This window comes from Excalfactoria chinensis, chromosome 14 (assembly GCF_039878825.1).
Source record: "Excalfactoria chinensis isolate bCotChi1 chromosome 14, bCotChi1.hap2, whole genome shotgun sequence".
NCBI classification, from domain to species: Eukaryota; Metazoa; Chordata; class Aves; order Galliformes; family Phasianidae; genus Excalfactoria; species Excalfactoria chinensis.
This window is the reverse complement of record NC_092838.1, coordinates 3437819-3456360: the sequence shown is the minus strand read 5'-3', so window position 1 is coordinate 3456360 and position 18542 is coordinate 3437819. Positions and strand designations below refer to the sequence as shown.

General features: G+C 55.7%; 2 protein-coding genes across 2 annotated transcripts; one reads left to right on the top strand and one right to left on the bottom strand.

Moving 5' to 3' along the window:
- Nucleotides 1-334: 334 nt before the first annotated feature.
- On the bottom strand, nt 335-4976 carry LOC140258650 (testis-expressed protein 2-like). The gene is made up of 11 exons (XM_072349134.1): nt 4062-4976; nt 3787-3987; nt 3412-3715; nt 2938-3155; nt 2603-2749; nt 2391-2490; nt 2105-2237; nt 1859-1996; nt 1520-1738; nt 1066-1186; nt 335-964 (listed from the first exon to the last, which is right to left on the bottom strand). Exons 1-11 carry the CDS (start codon nt 4896-4898, stop codon nt 839-841), a joined length of 2544 nt encoding a protein of 847 aa, XP_072205235.1. The 5' UTR covers nt 4899-4976; the 3' UTR covers nt 335-838.
- Nucleotides 4977-8503: 3527 nt separating this feature from the next.
- On the top strand, nt 8504-10872 carry MSRB1 (methionine sulfoxide reductase B1). The gene is made up of 4 exons (XM_072349328.1): nt 8504-8611; nt 8835-8977; nt 9101-9215; nt 9755-10872. Exons 1-4 carry the CDS (start codon nt 8557-8559, stop codon nt 9784-9786), a joined length of 345 nt encoding a protein of 114 aa, XP_072205429.1. The 5' UTR covers nt 8504-8556; the 3' UTR covers nt 9787-10872.
- The last annotated feature ends 7670 nt before the right edge of the window (nt 10873-18542 follow it).

Genomic DNA, 18542 nt, shown 5'->3' with positions numbered 1-18542 from the left:
CTACTCTGTCCCTCTGGATCCTCCCTTTCCATGGCCCAATGAATTTTATCACTGCATGTATTCACTTAAACCATGGTGAAGGAATCGCCTTCCTCTCTTCCAGAGTGGAGCAGGTGCCAGCAGTAAGTAGAAGGCTTCCCTACTGCCTGCTTATGCCCAGCCTCACTGACTGTCTGTCCCTTTGCCATCTCCTGCATGCACACACACACACACACACACACAAGCTCTTCTTGTTGAGCTGGAAGCACGAGCCATGAAATTCTCTGTGCACAAGAGCCCTGGGCCTATCTGGCTCCCTCAGCAGCCCCAGGATCTCACATGCAATAACACGGCTGATAGGTAAGACTGGCCAGTGATGGATTTATTCAGATTTTAGATTGGTTTCTCACCCATTTACCTTGCAGCCCAGCTGCTAGTGTAGTGCATCTTGGAGTTGCAATGCCTTGGAGCCAAGGTGATTGTGACTCATTGAGTGCAGAACCCATCTGGGTGTCCTGCACCCTCTTTGGGAATCAGACAGTGGAAAGTCCAGCCCTCTGCTGCTTTGGAGTTGTCCACTTGGTTAGGAGGAATCCTGAGATGCTGGTGGGAGGTGCGTGAAGTTCTTGGGTTGTTCAGCAAACCCTTTCCCCTGGGTCTGCTTTGTCTCTGAATTTTTTTCTTGCAGTATTTGAAGAGCAGGCTCATCTACAAAGTGCAGGACGCTTGAGGATGAGATGAACTGAGATGCTCAGGTCCCATAGCATAGCACTGGATGCCATCATGGGCCACTGCGCCGTGTCCCATTGACGTCCCTGAGCCATTTGCAGTGTCTCTATGTTGCCCATGGGGCTGCACTTCAGAGCCTCTTCTCTCCCCTGGCTGGTACGTCCCTGGGCAGCTCCCCAGTGAGTGGCTGAGAATTCAGGCCTGAGCGCATGATTGGAATGATGAGATCATCCATGTTTGGCATCACCAAAATTTTCTGTGAAGAGGAATCCAGAATAACAAGAAATTGATTTTGAGTACCACAGCTGGCAGGGTTTGCTCAGCCCTTTAGTGAACCCATCCCTTGGGGTCAGGCACCTGAAATTCATGCTTCAGCTTCTTCTCAATCCACTCAGTGACATGTACGAATGTTACCTCCCTCTCACCCAGCTTTGGGCACACCTTCAACTCCAGCTGGGGTGGGACACGGAAGCTGTACCTATGAGGGAAAAGGATGGAGGCAGAAAGTATCATGTCCCATACATGTGGCACAGCCCACATAACCAGCTTGCCAGAGGCCACACTGCTGGATTCTGGGGACCTGTGTCCCAGGAGGAGGTGGCCAGGCTGTGGTAGGAGCTGTGCATCCCAGTATTGCAGCTTGGCCTGGCTGGAGACCAGAATGGTCTGCGGGTCCCTTTGGGAGAGCAGCCCTGGCTTATTGGGACCCTAGATGAACCCACACCCCAGCCCTGGTTTCTTGGCCAAGCCATGGGGAGATGGGGAGATGGCAGGAGGATGAACATGGCCCAGAAGGAAGGAGAACTGGTACCAGACACGGTCAGTTGGCGGTGGTGGCACATTCACAGTCAAGGTGCCTGCCAGCTCCTGCACCTCCACCATCAGCAGCAGTGGTGTGTTGGAAACTTCCTCAATCTTCTTTTTGATGAACTCATTTTCTGTGGCCTTCTGGAAGTACTTGGACTTGGCAATTTTATCCACGAAACGCAGGATCTTCCGGCTCGTGCTGTTGCTGCTGACATGGCTGAGACTAGGGGACCCGCAGGATGAGACCCCTCAGAGATACGAGTGCCTTCCCAGGGGTCACCGTGAGGTGGTGGGGTGCCCGCCTGTACCCCGCAGCATCTCAGTCCCAGGATTTCCCCCTCACCCTTCAGTGCTGGGTGGCAGGACTCGCTCCCCTGGGGCTCCAGCAGATTCTGCAGTGACAATGTCCTCCTCATCGGAGGAGCCAGCGCTGGATGACTCTGCGTCGCTGTCTGCCAGCAGGATGAGCCGAGGCTTGGTCCTGTGAGCCCATGGCTGCATCAGTGCAGTGCCATGGGAGCAGCACCCTCTCGCCTCACTCAGGCAGAGAAGGATGTGGGTGAAACCCAGCCCTATGTGGGCACCTTACCCTTCTCCGCTTGGCTCCACCTGGCCACTGTCCTCTGCAGCACCGTCCTTCCCGAGCTTGCAAAGGTTCATCTTTGTCTCGAGGGTCATCTGCAATGAGCCACTGTAGGTGACCTCCATATCCACCCAGAGACCTGCCAAGGAGAGAGGGAGTGAGGCCCCATCAGTGCTACAGTGGCTGCTCGTGTGGTTGCTAAAGCCTCCCTGCTTGGGATCCAGGCTGGCACCTTGATAACAGCCACCATGGAGCCAGCCCTGGTGTTCCTGCTGCTCCGCAGGGTTCTTACCTCGGTCATTGATGGTGGGCTTGGAGGCGCTGAGGATGGAAGGGATGGATGTGCCCATGTCCAGCTCTGTCAGTTTCAGCTCATTCATGAAATATGGGAGCTAAAGGAGGGAAACCACATGGGGATGGTCATTGCAGACTGGCACCCACCAGGGAGATAATACAGGGCTCCCATGGGTGCTGCAATCTCCTGTGATCATTCCTGCTTCTCACCTTGATTTTGCTCAACTTCTTCTGGATCTTGCAGGACACCTGCTCAGCCCAGTATCGCTCCCGGAGGAAGTCCCAGAAGATGCGTCCTACCAGTGCATTCACCCAGGCCACGCAGCCCTCGCTGCACCCAGCTGTGTCCTCACTGAGCTGTGAGCAGGGAGAAGCCACAAGTGCTTGGAGTCAGTTAGGAGCCCGTGGGTTGGGGCCCTGCACTGCAGCTCAGCTGCTCCAACTGCTGTTCCAGGAGGGAGGAGATGAACACCAAGGCTGGGAGACAACAGTGCAAGTGGTTCATCGGCTCTCCTCAGTGCTTGCATCCAGCTCTTAGGTCTCACCTTGGTGGCTGCAGGGCTGCCCAGTGTGCTGTGAGGGGGGCTTTGCTCTGGGCTGCTCCCTGTCTCTGCTGGCACAAATTGGGCCATGTAGGTGCTGTAATCCAGAAAAATCTTCTGCTGAAAGATTCCAACCAGTTCCTTGGATCTGATGGCAGAGGGGATGTCCTCGGTGCTCCCACTAACGCTGCTGGCACCACTCTGTGCAGCTGGTTCTTTGCCTGGGGACATGGGGACATGTGCAGGTCTGGCTGCAGCAAGAGGCGATGAGTGCAGGATGACGTGCCATGATGCACTTGCATTGATGTGCTGCCATGCACACACACCTTATGCTGCAGAAAGGGAATCCTCCAGGCTGGAGGGCTCTGGGCAGGTGAGCCCCGTTCCTATTCATCTCCCTCCCCATTCACTGTGGCCTACCCAGATCCCGTCCTCCTGGCACATGGCTCTGGACCCCTCCCAGAGGTCGCATCTTACCTGGCTTGGCTTCACCACGGCTGCTGCTGGGGGTCCCATGGCAGGCTCGCAGGAGATGATGGTACCACTCCTCCTTCTCCCTTCCTGTCCTCCCAAAGAGGTACAGGCACCTTTCCCTGCAGTCCCCTGGGACATCCTGGCCAGGTGCCTGTGGCTTCCTCGTCCCTTCGTCCCCTGGAAGCTCTGTGCCGTGCTCATTGCTGCTGCTGTGCTCTGTGTCTGTTTGCTCTGGGAAGAGGATGCAGATGGGGTACTTCTTGTTCCATAGCCGCTTTCGGGCCAAGCCAGGGGGGCAGAGGGAGACCTGCAACACCAAGAGGAGCCATCAGGCACTGCGGGGTCCCTGCAAGGGGACAATCCCTGCTCCCAGGGCACCTTGGCACCGCTCATATCGTAGCAGCGATGGCTGACGAAGGCGACATCGAGGATCTCCTCTGCGAAGGTGGCCTGGCGCGGGATGTTGCTTTTGGGGTAGGACAGCTTGAGGGTGGCCCCATCCAGCGTGGCCAGCACCGAGTGTGTGAGTGACGGGTGGTACAGCTCGGGATCGTAGGTGTGCAGCTGGTTCAGCCAGCCCTGCGGGGATAGAGCCGGCCAGCTGCGGGCTCCCCATACCCACCACACGATGCCCGCTGCTGCCCTTCTCCTACCTGCAGGCCATGGGCTCCCCGTGGGGTGTCTGGGAGCAGCTCGTGGCGCAATCGTGGCGGCGGCGGCGGCTTTAGCAGGAGGAGCAGGACGGCGAGCAGGCCCAGCAGCAGGCCGCAGGTGAGGCCCAGGCAGAGGCCTGCAGCGTAGGGCGGCAGCGGCAGCACCAGGTAACCGTAGGTGAGCAGCGCGACACAGGCCAAGGCCCGGCCCGGCACCGTGCCCCCAGGCAGGGCTGATGGTGGTGGCTGCTCCGGGGGCTCGGCCTTGTGCTGTGCCACCTCCACCACCTGGATGACGTCCCCGTAGGAGCAGATCTCGTAGCGGCAGTTCAGGGTGGGTTCCCAGGGGCTCCAGTCCCACGCCTGCTGCCCCCCATCCCCTCTGCCCCCCGATTCCCCTTGCCCCAAGCTGCCCCCTGCCTTTGCCCGGCCTGCAGGGCTGCTTTCCTCGGCCATCAGGCGGCTCAGACGACTGAGGGGCTCCTGCACGGCTTCCGACAGCCGCCTCCTGGTGTCCTCCAGCCTGGTCTCCCGCAGCCGGAGCAGCGCGGCACGGCTCTCTGATGGGGACACACTGGGGGAGGATGGGGCCGTGCGGGACTTGCATGGGCCCAGCCGCGGTTGGGGACCCCGTGGGACGTCAGCCAGGAGCATGGAGAGGGGCTTCGTGTCCCCCTCCGTGGGGAATAGGGTCCCGCTGCCCTCCCCACCGCTGCCATTCTCCCTGGTGCTGGCGGGATGGGACTTTGTCCCACTGATGTCCCTGTGTCGAGGAGAGCCTGGGGATGGTGCCAGGGTTGGAGAGGACTCCGCCGCCACTGCAGCCTGGTCTGCCATCGCTCACATCGCCGGCGGTGCTGCCAAGAGAAGAGAAGGAAGCAGCTCAGCTCAGTGCCACATCAAGGTGCAGCACATCGCTGCCCAAGAACCCAAGGCTGCCATGGTCTGGATGCCTCTGGACATAGTTCGGGATGCCTCTGGGGACATAGGGCTGCCACTGCCAGTGGGCTATTTGGGGTGCTTGACCTCCACTGCTGCCCCTCCCCTTGCTGCATCCCCACAACAGGAGCGGGGATGAGCCTGGGGCTGCCTCGTGCCTGGGATCTGCTTCGTTGAGATCTTCAAAGCACTTTCCTACCATGAATTAATTACAGGCTGCGTCGCAGCTGCCTTCAGCTCCGTTTATATAATCTCATGCTTCGTGGCTTTCACTTTGCTCCTCATTTACACGAGCCAACTGTTAACCCCAAATAATCATGAGGGATGTTCAGGGAGAGCACGCTGCAGCTTCTGGAGCTAACAGCCCACGGGGTCCAGCGCAAGATTCATCCCTGCTCTGCTGCAATACTCCAGCAGGATCTGCCCAGTCCCAAGAGTGCTCTCCTTGCATTTACTCAGCGAACCCAGAACCTGTGCTCTGGGGCTGGTGCCATCCAGCCTGTAGCACCAGCCTGGTGATTCAGTGCCACACTGCATCCAGTGTCACCCACAGCCCTCCTCAGCCCCCAGCAGTGCCTACCAGAAATCCCCAGTGCTCAGAGGGAGCTGCCTGGCTGCTGCTCCCTATGCCTGGTCAGGGCCACTCCAGCTCTGCTGTGGTTACCACCTCTCCAGAATTCCTGAGGTTATAGAAAGCTTAAAAAAGAAAATGGAAAAGAAAATGACTGTTTCCTGAGAGACCATTAGTACTGTGGAAGACTGAGATAATAATAGCTTGGGTTTATATGGGAGTTTTCATCTGGCAGGGACGTCAAGTACAGTGGGGGCTATGCACACTGCAGTGCAGCCACCTCTGGGGTGCGAGGGAGGCCAGGACTGTATGGAGCAGTGGGAATAGAACCACTGCAGTGGTGCTGCATGGGATGTCCTATTGAAGGAGCTTTGCTTGGGGCATGTGCCACTGGACCATGGCTACAAAGGTCAGAAAGCCTCTGAGCCAGACCCATCCTTCTAATTTCTGACCGTTCCTGCTTCAGATGCAAGGCTGTGAGCCAACCTGGTGCAAACAAACACGAGCTGCAATCTGTGCCTGCCAGGTGCCTTTGAGCATCGCCCCCCAAAATGCTCCCCTGACACACACAGCACTGAGCACTTTTGCTGTGCTTCGCTGCTCAGCGTTGGCTCACACCAACAAATGACACCCACAGCCTCCCAGGCGGGCCACTGCCAAAGTAATGTTTGCTTCTATTGTAAAATCGAGGAGAGTTAATTGACAAGTTAATTACCAGCAGCCCTCTCCCGTTAATGAGAGCTGCTGATGGCCGCTCACTGGAACAGGGCTGGCACTGCTCATGGGGAGGTGGCAGAGCTCTGCCTCATCTCTGAGGCTTCTTTCAGCCAGCCAAACAAGTTGGAAATCCCTCCTCTAATTATCTCCACAATATAAGGCTGCAGGAACCAAACTGCCATGGCTATTAGAGCTGTAACTGGAGAGCTCCCCGTATTATCCCATGATTAAGGACTTTGATGGAAGTCACACTGCAGCCTAAGGACATAAATCTGACAAGTGCAGTCTGCTTCTCAGCAAAAACAGACAGCTTTGAGCATAAACATGGATTCCCCTGCTGACAAGCCTCCGGATAGCACAAGATGGGCTGGCCAGGTGATGCTGCTGAACCAAAGACTTTCTGGCTTATACTGGCTGGAAACCTGTGCCCAGAGGTGCATGCAGTGTTTCGGTGTGTTTGGAGCACTCCCTCTCGTTTGCTGTCAGTGAATTACAAAGGAGACACCTTCTAAACCACAAAGCCACACCGTGTCCTTGGCTCCCCCAGCCCTGCCCCGTGCCTGCCACAAACCATCAATCCCTGGGGCTCGAGCGGATAGTGCCTGAGCCCGAGACACACGCCTGACCTAATTTGAAACGGCAGCATCCAGAGGGAGTGCTGGGGTCTGCACATGATGACCCCCCTGGCTCTGCTCCTAACAGAGATGTGGCCGTGTCTGTTGTCATTAAGGATCGGAGCCCATCAGAGCACTTTGCTCCAGGCCTTGGGGCTCCTGCAGCAGCAGCTCCTTAGGACACTCACCTGCACTTGTCCCAGAGTGTTTTTGCTCTTGCAGCAAGGAAGTGCAGTCTCAGCGAGAGCCCACAGACTGAATCATTCAGTAATACTCAGACACAGCCAGCGGCTCGTGGTGCCAGGTATTTCAGAAGGAAAAGGAAGCGACGCACAGCTCATCGCCTCCCACAGCCTGCAGTTCACCTTCACAGCAGCACATCGAGCTATTCCCTTGAAGCACATCAGGCTGCTGCCACCTCCTTCCCCTGGAGCCCTGAGCTCAGCACATCCCACACTGTCCCCCACCAACCCGTGCACATCAGGGACGGTCCCCACAGCATCTGGAGCTCTGCTGTGCCCTTGCTGAAGTGGCAGGAAGGGCCACAACCCCTGTTGAACCCGCACCCCATAGCGACCCACAGCTTCTGTCCCATGGTGACTGCAGACCGACCCTGCACTGCTGCTCGTACACCCTTCCGACTGCATACAGGGCCCTCCACGGCTGCCTCCCCCCTTCAACACGATCTAACCCATGCCTTCCCCGGAGCCTCTCGCTGTGCCCGGAGCGATGGGGCAGCCCCAGTTCACCCCAGGGGCTGCGCAGCCTCCAGCACCGCTCTGCACTCCCATACCTGTCTCGGACGGCAGCGCCCGGTGCCGCCGGGGTGGGTCGGTCCCGGTGCGGGGAAGGAAAAGCGATGTCGGTGCTGCCGTGGAGAACGGTGTCTGGGGAAAGGGCAGGTGTGGGGCAGTCCAGGTTCTGGAGGAGGACGGGATCCTGTGCCGCTGAAGAAGAGCAGCTTCTGGTATCAAAGGGCTGATGTCGATGCTGGGCAGGGAAGGTCGGGGCTGGGGCCGGAGCCGGCGCTGGAGATGAGCGGTCGGACCTGCTCCTGGTCTCGGGATCTGGACAGGCAGTGGCCGGGCTGCGGTTTGCCCCCTTCCAGCCGCCGGTGCCGGAGCATCCGCAGGACCGCACCGGGTCCCGCTCCGCCCCGCCCCGCCGAGCTCCGCCCCGGGGCCGGTTCAGCACGGCTCCTTCGGCTCAGTCACTCTCGGGAGGGGAGAATGTGGGCCGGCAGCTCTGAGTCCGCCCGGAAGCCGATTCCGGTGCTGCCGCGGGTTAATTAATGGCAGCAACCAATCCCCCTTCTCATCCCTCCCCGATCTTGCAGGAGCTAATCCTCCTCCCCATCCCTGCCTGATCCTGAAGAAGCCGCCCGTACCCGGCTGTGGCTGTTAAGCCGTAGCCCCGCCGTTAGGGGCTCAGGAGCTGCGTGTCGACCCCACACGGACACGCGTGGGTGCCCCGGACAGGGCTCACAGCTCCCAGAGGCGGTGGGGGGAACCTCGGCTTTGCGGGACCCCCCCCGGTGCTCAGCGGCGGCCGCGTCACGGCGCCACCTCGCGGCCTCGTGGCCGTGCCGGTACCGGGGGCGGTGCGGGTACCGGGGGTGGTACCGGGGCGGGGCCGGGCGGCAGAGGACGCGGCCATGTCGTTCTGCTCCTTTTTCGGAGGCGAAGTGTTCAAGGACCACTTCGAGCCGGGTGAGCGGGGCCGGGTGTTGGTGCTGCTGCTGGTGGTGGGGGTCCCTGTATAGGAATGGCAGACTCTGGCCCCCACGGCCCGGCTCGCTGCCGGCTCTCTGGGGCTGGCGGTTGTCCGTGGTGGCCGAAGTCCAGCGCACGTGTTAGTCCCGTGGTGGTTGACGTGGGAGCGGGGCGGCTGGGGACGAGCGGGGATCCCCGCGGCTCACCTCCTCGTCCCCAGGTGTGTATGTATGTGCCCGCTGCGGCTATGAGCTGTTCTCCAGCCGTGCCAAATACGAGCACTCATCCCCCTGGCCGGCTTTCACCGAGACCATCCACGAGGACAGCGTGGCCAAGCGCAAGGAGCGTCCGGGGGCTTTAAAGGTGATGACTGTGAAACAACCCCCCTCCCTAAACCCCAAATCCTCATTTCTGAACACCATCTGTTCACTTGGTAACATCGTCATGTTTTCACTTGTTTTCTAAACCCGCACTTTACTTTGCCAGGTGTCCTGTGGCAAGTGCGGCAATGGGCTGGGCCATGAGTTCCTCAATGACGGCCCCAAGAGGGGGCAGTCCCGGTTCTGAATATTTAGCAGCTCGCTCAAATTCGTCCCTAAAGGTGAGGGATGGGCTTTGCTGGCTGCCTCCGTCCTGCAGTTATTCTGGGGGGAGCCTGGCCATGCTGTGAGGGGACGCGCTGCTCCCAGTCCTAAACAAATCCCAAACGTCTCAGCTTGGTCAGGCTCCGTGGGGATCTTGCTCAGTTAAATGCAGGGTGACTCAGGTGGCTGCAGGTTCCTGTCCTGCAAAGCAAAGCAGGACAGGAGGCTGCTGGAGGATGGGGCTTTGCTGGCTCTTTCCCAGCAGCAGTCATGTGCAGGTGTGAATATTGCCTCTGTTTGTGCATAGGGAGGAAGTGCAGGGAGGACAGTGCTTCCTTCCTGTATGGTTATTGTGCTTCTTGCACAATAGCGTCAGAAAAAAATATAACAAGCAATTTCAGAGGCTGCATCTGTGTTCAGGGCAGCACCCAGCTGTGCTGTACTGTTCTGTGTATCAGACTGCAATGCTGTGTGTGGCAAAGTAGCTGCATTAAATGGACTGGGGGCTCTGGAGCAAGGAAGGCAGGCACTGATTTCTTTCTTCCTCTTCTTTTAGGCAAATCAGACAAAGACCCACAGGAGAAATAAGCGAGCTGCTCTACATGACCATTGTGAGGGGCTATTCTCACAGCCAGGGTGTCTGAGGGCAGGATGTGACAGCAGGACTGTGATGGAGCCCCTGGTTTCCCAGTCTGCTTCCCTGCTCCAGGTCACCTCAGTCCTGGGTGCTGGGAGGGAGCTGGGGTTGGGGAAAGGGACTGCTGGGCTGCACACGCTGGCAGGGCTTGTTTGGCACAAATTGTGCTGAAGGCTGCAGCTCTTTGTTTCACCTGCCCTTTCCCCCTCCCCAACCATCCCTCCTCCCAAACATCCCTTCCCCTGCCCATGGCAAGCAGTGCATGCTGAGACTGTCACAGCCAAGAAGGGTGGGCTGTGACCTGTCACCACTGCCACCCAGAGCAGCTCTGCTGCCATCTCCTGCTGGATTAGCTGGGATCAGAATCCAGGTTAATCTCTGGTGCTATTCTGGGCTGGGATCACGGTATGAATTGTCCTCTGTAAATCCTCCCGGGATGTGAGGGCAGCGATGTTTTGTGATCCTGCTGGATGGCAGCCAGGCGTTTAGCCCTTTGCCCATCTTGCACATAGCAAAGGATGTTCTGGATTCACTGTGACCTTGGGGTTTGGTTCCGGCCTCCCACCATGTGTGTCACTGTGCTGTAACCCCAGTGACGTTAACGGTTCACCCTGCTGCAGGGAGGCCAGAACCAGCCCTCTGTGCACCTCACACTACTCAGGCTTTACGAATCACGTTTGCATTCTCTCCGCACTCAAAAGGGCTCTGGCACTGATTTCTCCTTAATTCAGGGCCTGATTCGTGGCCTTCCCTCCCCATCTTGCTTTGTTCATTGCCCAGAAACCAAATTCTCCTCTTTGACATCAGCGCAGAATGATTTTTGAGCACAGCAACCTTTTGTCTGACCTTTAGGTCCGGCATTGCATCTCTGCTCAATGCACGCTACGGTTCGGCTGCACTCAGGGCACTTCAGAGGCTTTTCTCTGCATTCATTTCATCTCCTCAAACCCCTGTGGCACCGACAAGTGCACTGTGCCAGCTCCTCACTGCTAGCCTGGTACATCCAAATACTGAAAATAAAGCACTGATTCACTGTATCGGAGAGACAGCTGTTTATTCTTCTAAAAAGCATTTCTGCTGGCACCGTGGTGTTGGGGGGGTCCACCCTGGGGCACTTCTCTGCAGGTTTTTGTGGTGGTTGGAGCACGGTGAGGCCCTACAGGAGCAGGACCTGTTCAAGGCATTACTATCTACTGCCAGTAGATTTCCTCTGTGTCTCTGGATCTCCAGACCTGAGACCTGAGATGTGAAGGGCACGCATGGAGCAGCAGAGCACCCAGCATTGCTGCTCTGCAACCTGAATGGTCTGGAGTTGGTGGAGGCTTTATTATCTTTACCCTGGCTTTTGCTGTCTGAAAAGGGAGATGCTGATGCTTTTGAGGCCTTTGGCCTTTGCTGGGGTCACCATTTCATTGTTCCTTAGATTCGTGTTTTGGCTCAACTGCAGCTGGGTTTGGGCTGTTACACAGTGTGTTCTCGGTGAGCTTCCCAGCTCCTGCCTGGGGCTGGTTCTGCCAGGCTTTACATCCCCACGATGCTGCCTTTGTCCCCAGCTGTCCTGGGGTGGATTCAGCCTCTGATGGCTCTGTTACTGACTGCTAATCAGCTTCTGGCTGATTGATCCCCTCATCTCCTGATCTGCTGCTTCACCTCTGGCCTGGTGACCTCAATCGAGATCCAGAGGCTAGAGGAGAGATTGTCCACATCCACATCCACATCCTTAGCTCCATCCTCATCCCCAGCCCTATCCCCAGCCTGCTCCCCCCGCCCCAAAAGTTGGATGTGGGCTATCAGAACTCTGCAGTGCCGCTGTGAGCAGACAGCCGGGACATCCCGCAGCGCTCCGGCGCCTCTTGCAGTGAGCGGCCGCAGACACAGGAGGGTGCCAGCGCCGTTCCCAGCCCCGTGCAAGGCTGCATCCTCCCGCAGGTCCTCGGCAAAGGGACGGCGGCCTCGCGGAGTGGAAAAACGAGCCTGCAAAGCTCGGTGTGCTCCAGCGGGGCTGAGCGGATCTCCCGAAGCTCTTTCAGAACCGCTGGTGTCCGCGGAGGTTTCGGGCAGGGCTGGAGCAGGTGATGCTGTGGTGAAGGATGCGGCCCCTTCTCCCCCCATCCTCCTCTGTCCCACAGTGCTGGGTTGCACTCAGCGGTCCTTTCCCCCGCCATTAATCCTCATTTTACCGTTACACTAATGAGAGTTACTGCCTTAACGAGAAGCTTTTGCTTAGTTGGGCAAAAGAGGCCCCAGATTGGCGACGTGGCTTTAATGCCATCAAGGGCTCCGAAGACAGAAATCGAATTACTTCAGCAGGCCTATGTAAACTTCCCCGGTTGTTTAAAAGATCATTAATTTCCTCCCCTGTAGCCTCCGGCTGACCTCCATTTTTAATTGTTTAATTATTTCTTTTTCTTCCTATTTGCATGTCATGGGGCGGAGCTGCCTCTTTGACCCTCCTTGGCACAGCTCCGCCAGTGGAAAGGAGAACGGCCAGAGCCTGGAGAGCCCCAGATTAATTCTCCTAATAAAGCCAACAAGCCCTATAGAAATTACGTTATGCAAGGAAAAAGAAAATGACCTGCAGGCATTAGGAAGCTCTAATTACTGTTATTCCTTCAAGCAGGCTGGCTGGGTGGGGAGCCATCAGCCTGCCAAGGGTTTCCTTTTACTGTGAGCCCTCAGTTTGGTTTCAGGTGGGGCAGAGGGCTCAGAGAGGAGCGCACCTGTTGATGGAGCACATCCACCAACAGCTGGAGAAAATGAAGGGCTTATTTCATTCCATTCACTAAGAACAAGCTGGTCTATCTCAGTGTCAAGCTGCATCCACTCTACAGCCACCACTCACTTTCATTGCCTTAATCCACAAAGTTTTCTCCATCCCAGGGAACCTTCCCAAGCCATAACAGGGAGAAATTCACTCACAGTTTGTGGTGTGTGTTAATTAGGGAGATAATGACTGGAACTCGTCAGAGCAGGTCTGAGCTTGCTAGAAAAATGTTTAGCCCAAGGAAAAGAGAATTATTTTTTCTTCCCTAGATGCTGAGATCTGATTTTTTAAGGCAATTAGTGAGGGTTTATTTGTTAATCAGTCATACTTACATGCTTGCTTTAGGGTCTTATCTCTTGCTCCCAAGTGCACATCGCTTCTAATCATCATCTGTGTTTCTGATGTGTGAAATGCCTTTCCCTGGGATGCTGCTGGGCCTGGGGGTGATGGAGCTGCACTCATCCTGCCCCATCCTGTACCTGCTCCTGTGCTGTTTCCCTGCGGAGCACCCAAAGAGCTGAGGGCTCCACCTGCATCTCAAGCACATCCTGCTTTCTTCAGCTCTCTTTCCCTGCTTGGATCTCCCAGAGCCTGGGGATGAAGCGCCCCTGGTGTGGGGAAGGAGCTGCCCAAAAGCAGGACTTTTAGAACTAGATAATCTCTAAGATCCCTTCCAACTACAGTTCTATGATCTTTAAGGTTCCTCCCAACCAAAGCCATTCCATCGTTCTATGAAAGGTGCTGGGGATGCACCAGTGCTGTTGCAGTGCTCCATGGGGATCTCACTGCAACCCCCTTTGGTGCAGGGTCCAACACAGCCCCACTGCTGTTTTCAGATCCCATGCCCCCCAAATGACGTCGGTCCACTGAGAAATGTAACTTTTGCTTTAAAATGTGAAGAGAGCCATTCATGCTCACACAGCTCTGCAGGGTACATTGGGCATCGATGGTGCTGGGGGCCACGGGGACACTGCAGACACAGCAGTGCTGGTGTCCCATGGGCCGCGTGGTGCTTTTAGGTGCTGCACTGCACTGTCTGCGGTAATGATTTGTTGCTTGTAAAACGACCGTGATTAACAGTTTAGCCTCCTAGTTTCATGTCTTATCATGTTTCATCTCTCACAAAAGACATTTACAGTCTATTTTCAACTTCAAAGCAAATGCTTCTTGCGTGAGCATTAAGGAAGGCAAATATTTAAGCAGAACCTGTATGGCATTAGCGTCTCTTGATGTTCCCTGCTGAGTGAGGATTGATGGCTGCCCGAAGAGGCAGGTTTTTCCTATTGTTTTATGCACCAGTGATTAATATTTCACGTTCCCACTGTTATATATTTGCTGGCTGGCACTGGCCAACCCTGACAGTGCTTTCTTCATGTCTTACATGTCTAGCTTTTACACAGTGCAATATAGGGAGTGTGACTCTTGGCAAAGCCCTGTGGTCTTATTGAAGCCTCCTGCATGAGTTATCCAAATTGTGTTCATCTTGATGGCACAAAGGCCTACGGCATGTCTCCATCCCCCCAGATACCTCTGTCCTATCGCTTTGTTTTGCTCTACCCCTGTCCTTTTTGCTACCCCATCTTTCAGGGTCTCACTGTGGGATGGCGACAGCAGCATCCCTCCTTTAGGGGCTGTGTGCCACCTCTTCCTGGTGGGTACACTGGGGTTGGTACCGGGGCACAGGGGTGGCACCGGGGCATGGCTGCCTGTACCTGTGTCATCCCACAAGTTTCATGGTTAACCTTGTCAAAGCAGGAGGAAAATAGCCCAGGACCGAATTCCTTTGCTTTGAACTCGATGACACACACGGCCGTACATTCGTTTGAATGCAAAACATATTAAGCTCAGGAACTGCAAGGGACGGCTCTGCTTATCATCCAGCTTGGAGTTCATATAATTCAATTAGGATGAACAGTAAATATAGCTCGTTTTAATTTAGATGGAGGGTTTGCTTCGGCTCTATCCTTTAATTTCAGGAGAAGGGAAGCAGTGGGAGGACTGCCAAGAATTATTTGCCAAACCCACAGCGGCTCCGGGGCTGCGGGTGCAGAGGCCACCTCTGAGTGGGCACCCTCATGGGGGGGGAGGAACCCCACCAAGCACCGAGGCTGCAAAGCTGCAGCAGTGTTAGGTGCAAAACCAAGGCTGGAAGACCATCGGGAGGAATTGGTGGTGCAATCTGCTGGGAGGGGAAGCAAGCAGCACAGCAGAGAGCTGTGGACACGCAACTTTGGGACCGCGTGGCATCTTTAGGAGATGATCTTCAATGCGTGCATCTTGTCTGCATCGTTGGTGTATCTTTGTTCCCCTCTGATGTCTTGAGGCTGGGATGGTATTTTATGGCCCTGCTTGTGCCTGCCAGCAGCACGACAGCTCTGCTGGAAATTAACTTCTCTGTGCTTTAAGCATCTCACAGGCATGAAATCAAAGTGAGGGATCAAACCCATTAATCTCCAATTAATTTAAGCTGTTGACTCCGGCAGGCCAAGCACTTGGGCTCTGGTGGGGGACAGAATGCTTAGGGTGTGCTCAGCAACGTCCCTGTCCATCTGTCCATCCATATAGACACGCCATGCAAAATATGGGCAAAAGACTCATCTGCCTGACTGAGATGACCCCAGCTGTGGCTCTTCCCATCTGCTCACCCCACACAGAGCATCAAGCTTGGAAAAGCCTTCTGAGACCCCCAAGCCCAACTCCAACCCTGTGCTCCCGACCCATCCGCAGTGATGCTTTCAGGTGGGTTTAGGTGACCACCTCTGCCTGGGTGTAGGTGAAATGGGGGGAAATAAAAAGAAGCTGCAGTTTGTCAATATACGCTGCAGGACGAGACGGGTCGTGTCTTCAATTACAGCTGCTCATGTGCGTGAGCCAACAAAATATGCAAGGTATTCGTTTAATTTCTCCATTTGAGGCCAGCACGGTATCTTGATGCTTATCAAAACAGAGCTTTGGATGTACGCTCTGGGGAGGAAACTTACTCCCGCAGACAGCCCACATCAAGCTGAGACACCACTTAAATCTTTGAAACGGAGCCATGACTGAACATGGATGTGGGCTGCTCCCAGTTGGAGCGGATCGCTGCGGTATCAAGCAGGATCTGAGTTTCTCCTCTATGTGTCAGCGGACCTTGAGAGACTCCTGACCCCTCTCCCCTGACCAGGGCGGTGCCATAGGAGCTGCAGACCTGAGCTCAGCCTCTGCCATGCTGCAAGCATGCCTCCTCAAGGACATGCAGCCCATGGGGAAGACTGAGAGACTGCAAAGCCATAAAGCAGCCTGTAAAATTAGTGGCTAATTAGTGGTGACCCAGTGCAGGATACTGCTGCAGCGTGGCTCCCCAGGCTGAAGTGTTTGCTTGTAGCCCAGAGCTATCATGTGCTAATTGCAAAATTAGGGCAAAACAAGCGATTTGTTGCTACAAATGAGGGGAGCAAACAGAACAGTGATAAACCTTCATCAGAGCTCTTGCAGAGCTGAATTCTGCCTCTGTCTGCCTCTCAGTTCACAGCTCTGGTCTGTGGGATGGGACGTGGCTGTGCCTTATCCCTGGGCAGGGTGTGCTCTGCCTCTTCCAGGGGTCTGCAGAAGGGTTTGGGTGCTCTGCTCCCTGCACAGAGCACCACATGCAGGAATGGAGAACAAATAGGAGCAGCGATGCACAGTACGGTCCTCTGATACCAAACCCATTGTCCCCTGCTGCCACAGACCCATAGAGGCTGTTGCAGCCTCTGTGCTGGTGAAAACAGTTGGATATTGGTTGGATATTTGTTACATATTTATTGGATGTTGGTTGTTGATGGATTTGGAAGGTCAGTGTAGGCAGCCCCAAACTGGGCAGCCGTTGAGGCAAGCTGAACTGAGCACTGCAAAGCATTTGCCACAGAATCTGAAGAATTTGGAGTGAAACCCCCAAAGAAATTAAGCACAGATGGGTTGCAGGGGGAAAAAAGGAGCCTGAATTCCTTCACCACTTCTTGTCCCCTACGCAGGACAGAGCTGGCTGCATGGCTGGGCAGGCTCTGTGCCGAGGACATTGGCTCCTGTGGCATCCCATCCCACAGGGTCCCATCTTACAGTTTGTCATCCTGCAGGTTCCTATCTCCCAGGCTCCCATTCTACACCCTCACATGGTCTCAACCCCCAAAGCACCAGCCCTTGGGCGCAGCAAAGTGCAGAGAACGCATGAGACAACAAGGAACCTCTTTTGCTCAATTAACAGCACTGGAAGAGGCCCTTGGGCCCAGCTGAAATATGGTGCAAGGGGTGCCAGCAGCCTCAGCCCCACACCAGCATTTCTCAGCCATAATTGCTGGGATTTGGAGCTTTCTGCTTGGGCTGTATCCATGTGCTGCCTTCAGTGCTTCGGATAGTTCAAATAGAACATTAAGATTTTTTTTTCTCTTACAGCACACTCCATGCTGCTGATTGCATTGATGGGTAGAAACGAGGTGTAATTGTTCCTCTGTGCAAAATCCATCAGCAGAATGGCAGCAGCTTGAGCTGCGGGTGGGCACGATCTGATCCCCAACTGCAGCGGGAAGGAAATCCGCAGGTTGCTCCCAATGGGCAGAGCAGAACGGGTCATGCCATGGGGTGTTTTTCCCTCTCCGAAGGTGCTGTGGATAATTGCTGCTGTGTAGGGCTAATTGTACGGCGGCGCATTCGATGAGTTCCCATATGCAGAGCGGCATTAAATGACATCCAGATGAATCGAGCGCTTGCACTAGGCCGGGCCGGAGGAAGGAGGCGTGCGCACGGATGTGGCCCTCCAGATGCAAGCAATAAGGCCAACGGATCTTGATTTCATCTGTCAAGTAATTGGGCTGGAAGTCTGTGCATGCTAATGACTCCACATCAAGAGGCTCGGGGCTCAGATGTGACCCATCCCGCTCCCCAGGGAGCACGGGCGGCTGCAGCCCACGGTGGTCGTGATGAATATCCCCCAGATGTTATCCCATCGGGTGAGCGAGCCCCACATGGATGTTGTTAATAATACCAAAGATCTGAGGTTAAAAAGGACCAGAGGGCATCCATATGGGCTCCCGTGGGCTGTGGGGAGGGAGAGAGGGACCCACACCGAAGTGCCCACAGGTCCCACTGAGCTTGGAAGGGTCAGTGCTGCTCCTGTGGGTGCTTCAGGTGGTGCCCCAGGATTTGGGGATCAATGAGGATTTGCCTACCTGTAACCTTTAGATCTCGTCCATCTCCTGTGGAGGGCACAAAGGGGGAGATTATGCAGAGTGGCTTTAGAGTCGGCCCCTTCTCCTACTTGACTGGCCAGAGACCATCATAGGGATCATAGGGTTGGTATTGGAATGGAGCAGATCCCTCACCCAGCTCAGCATCCCTTTGCCAGATGTGATGCAGAACAAGGAAGTGCTACTTCCACCACTGGGCAGCACCTGTCCCCTCCTGGTTACCGACACAGCGACCCAGCTCCTGGCTCAGGGAGCAGGGTGTGGGATGGACATCCCCTTCGTGTGTTGCTAAGTCCATTGCCAGCATCTCAGATTTTATACACTCATGTTATTTCCAACCACTGGCTACCCTGCACTGTGGACACCTGTGATGCTCTCCACCTCCCTTCAACATGAGCCTTCCTGTTATCCAGAAAAAGCTATGGGGCCCACCATGGGATGCTGGTGGGTACCATTTGCCTGCAAGGAATGACAAGTGCTCCCCCCAGAGCTGCTCTCTGTGAGCAGCCTCAGGTTACTGCAGCTCCGGTCCTGGCTCCATCCCTCCCAGACACACCAGGGGCCAGCTGAGCTGCCTGAAAGCTGCTGTCATCAGCCCAGCTCCAGACACAGCCCTTCTCCTTCCAGTGGGGCTGCACTAGCCTGCACCATGGGGTCAGGCAGCACATGGGGTGTCTGTGCTATAGGAACCAGATGCCTACTGTCACCAGGAAAGGGGATTCTCACCAAGAGGCTTTTGTCT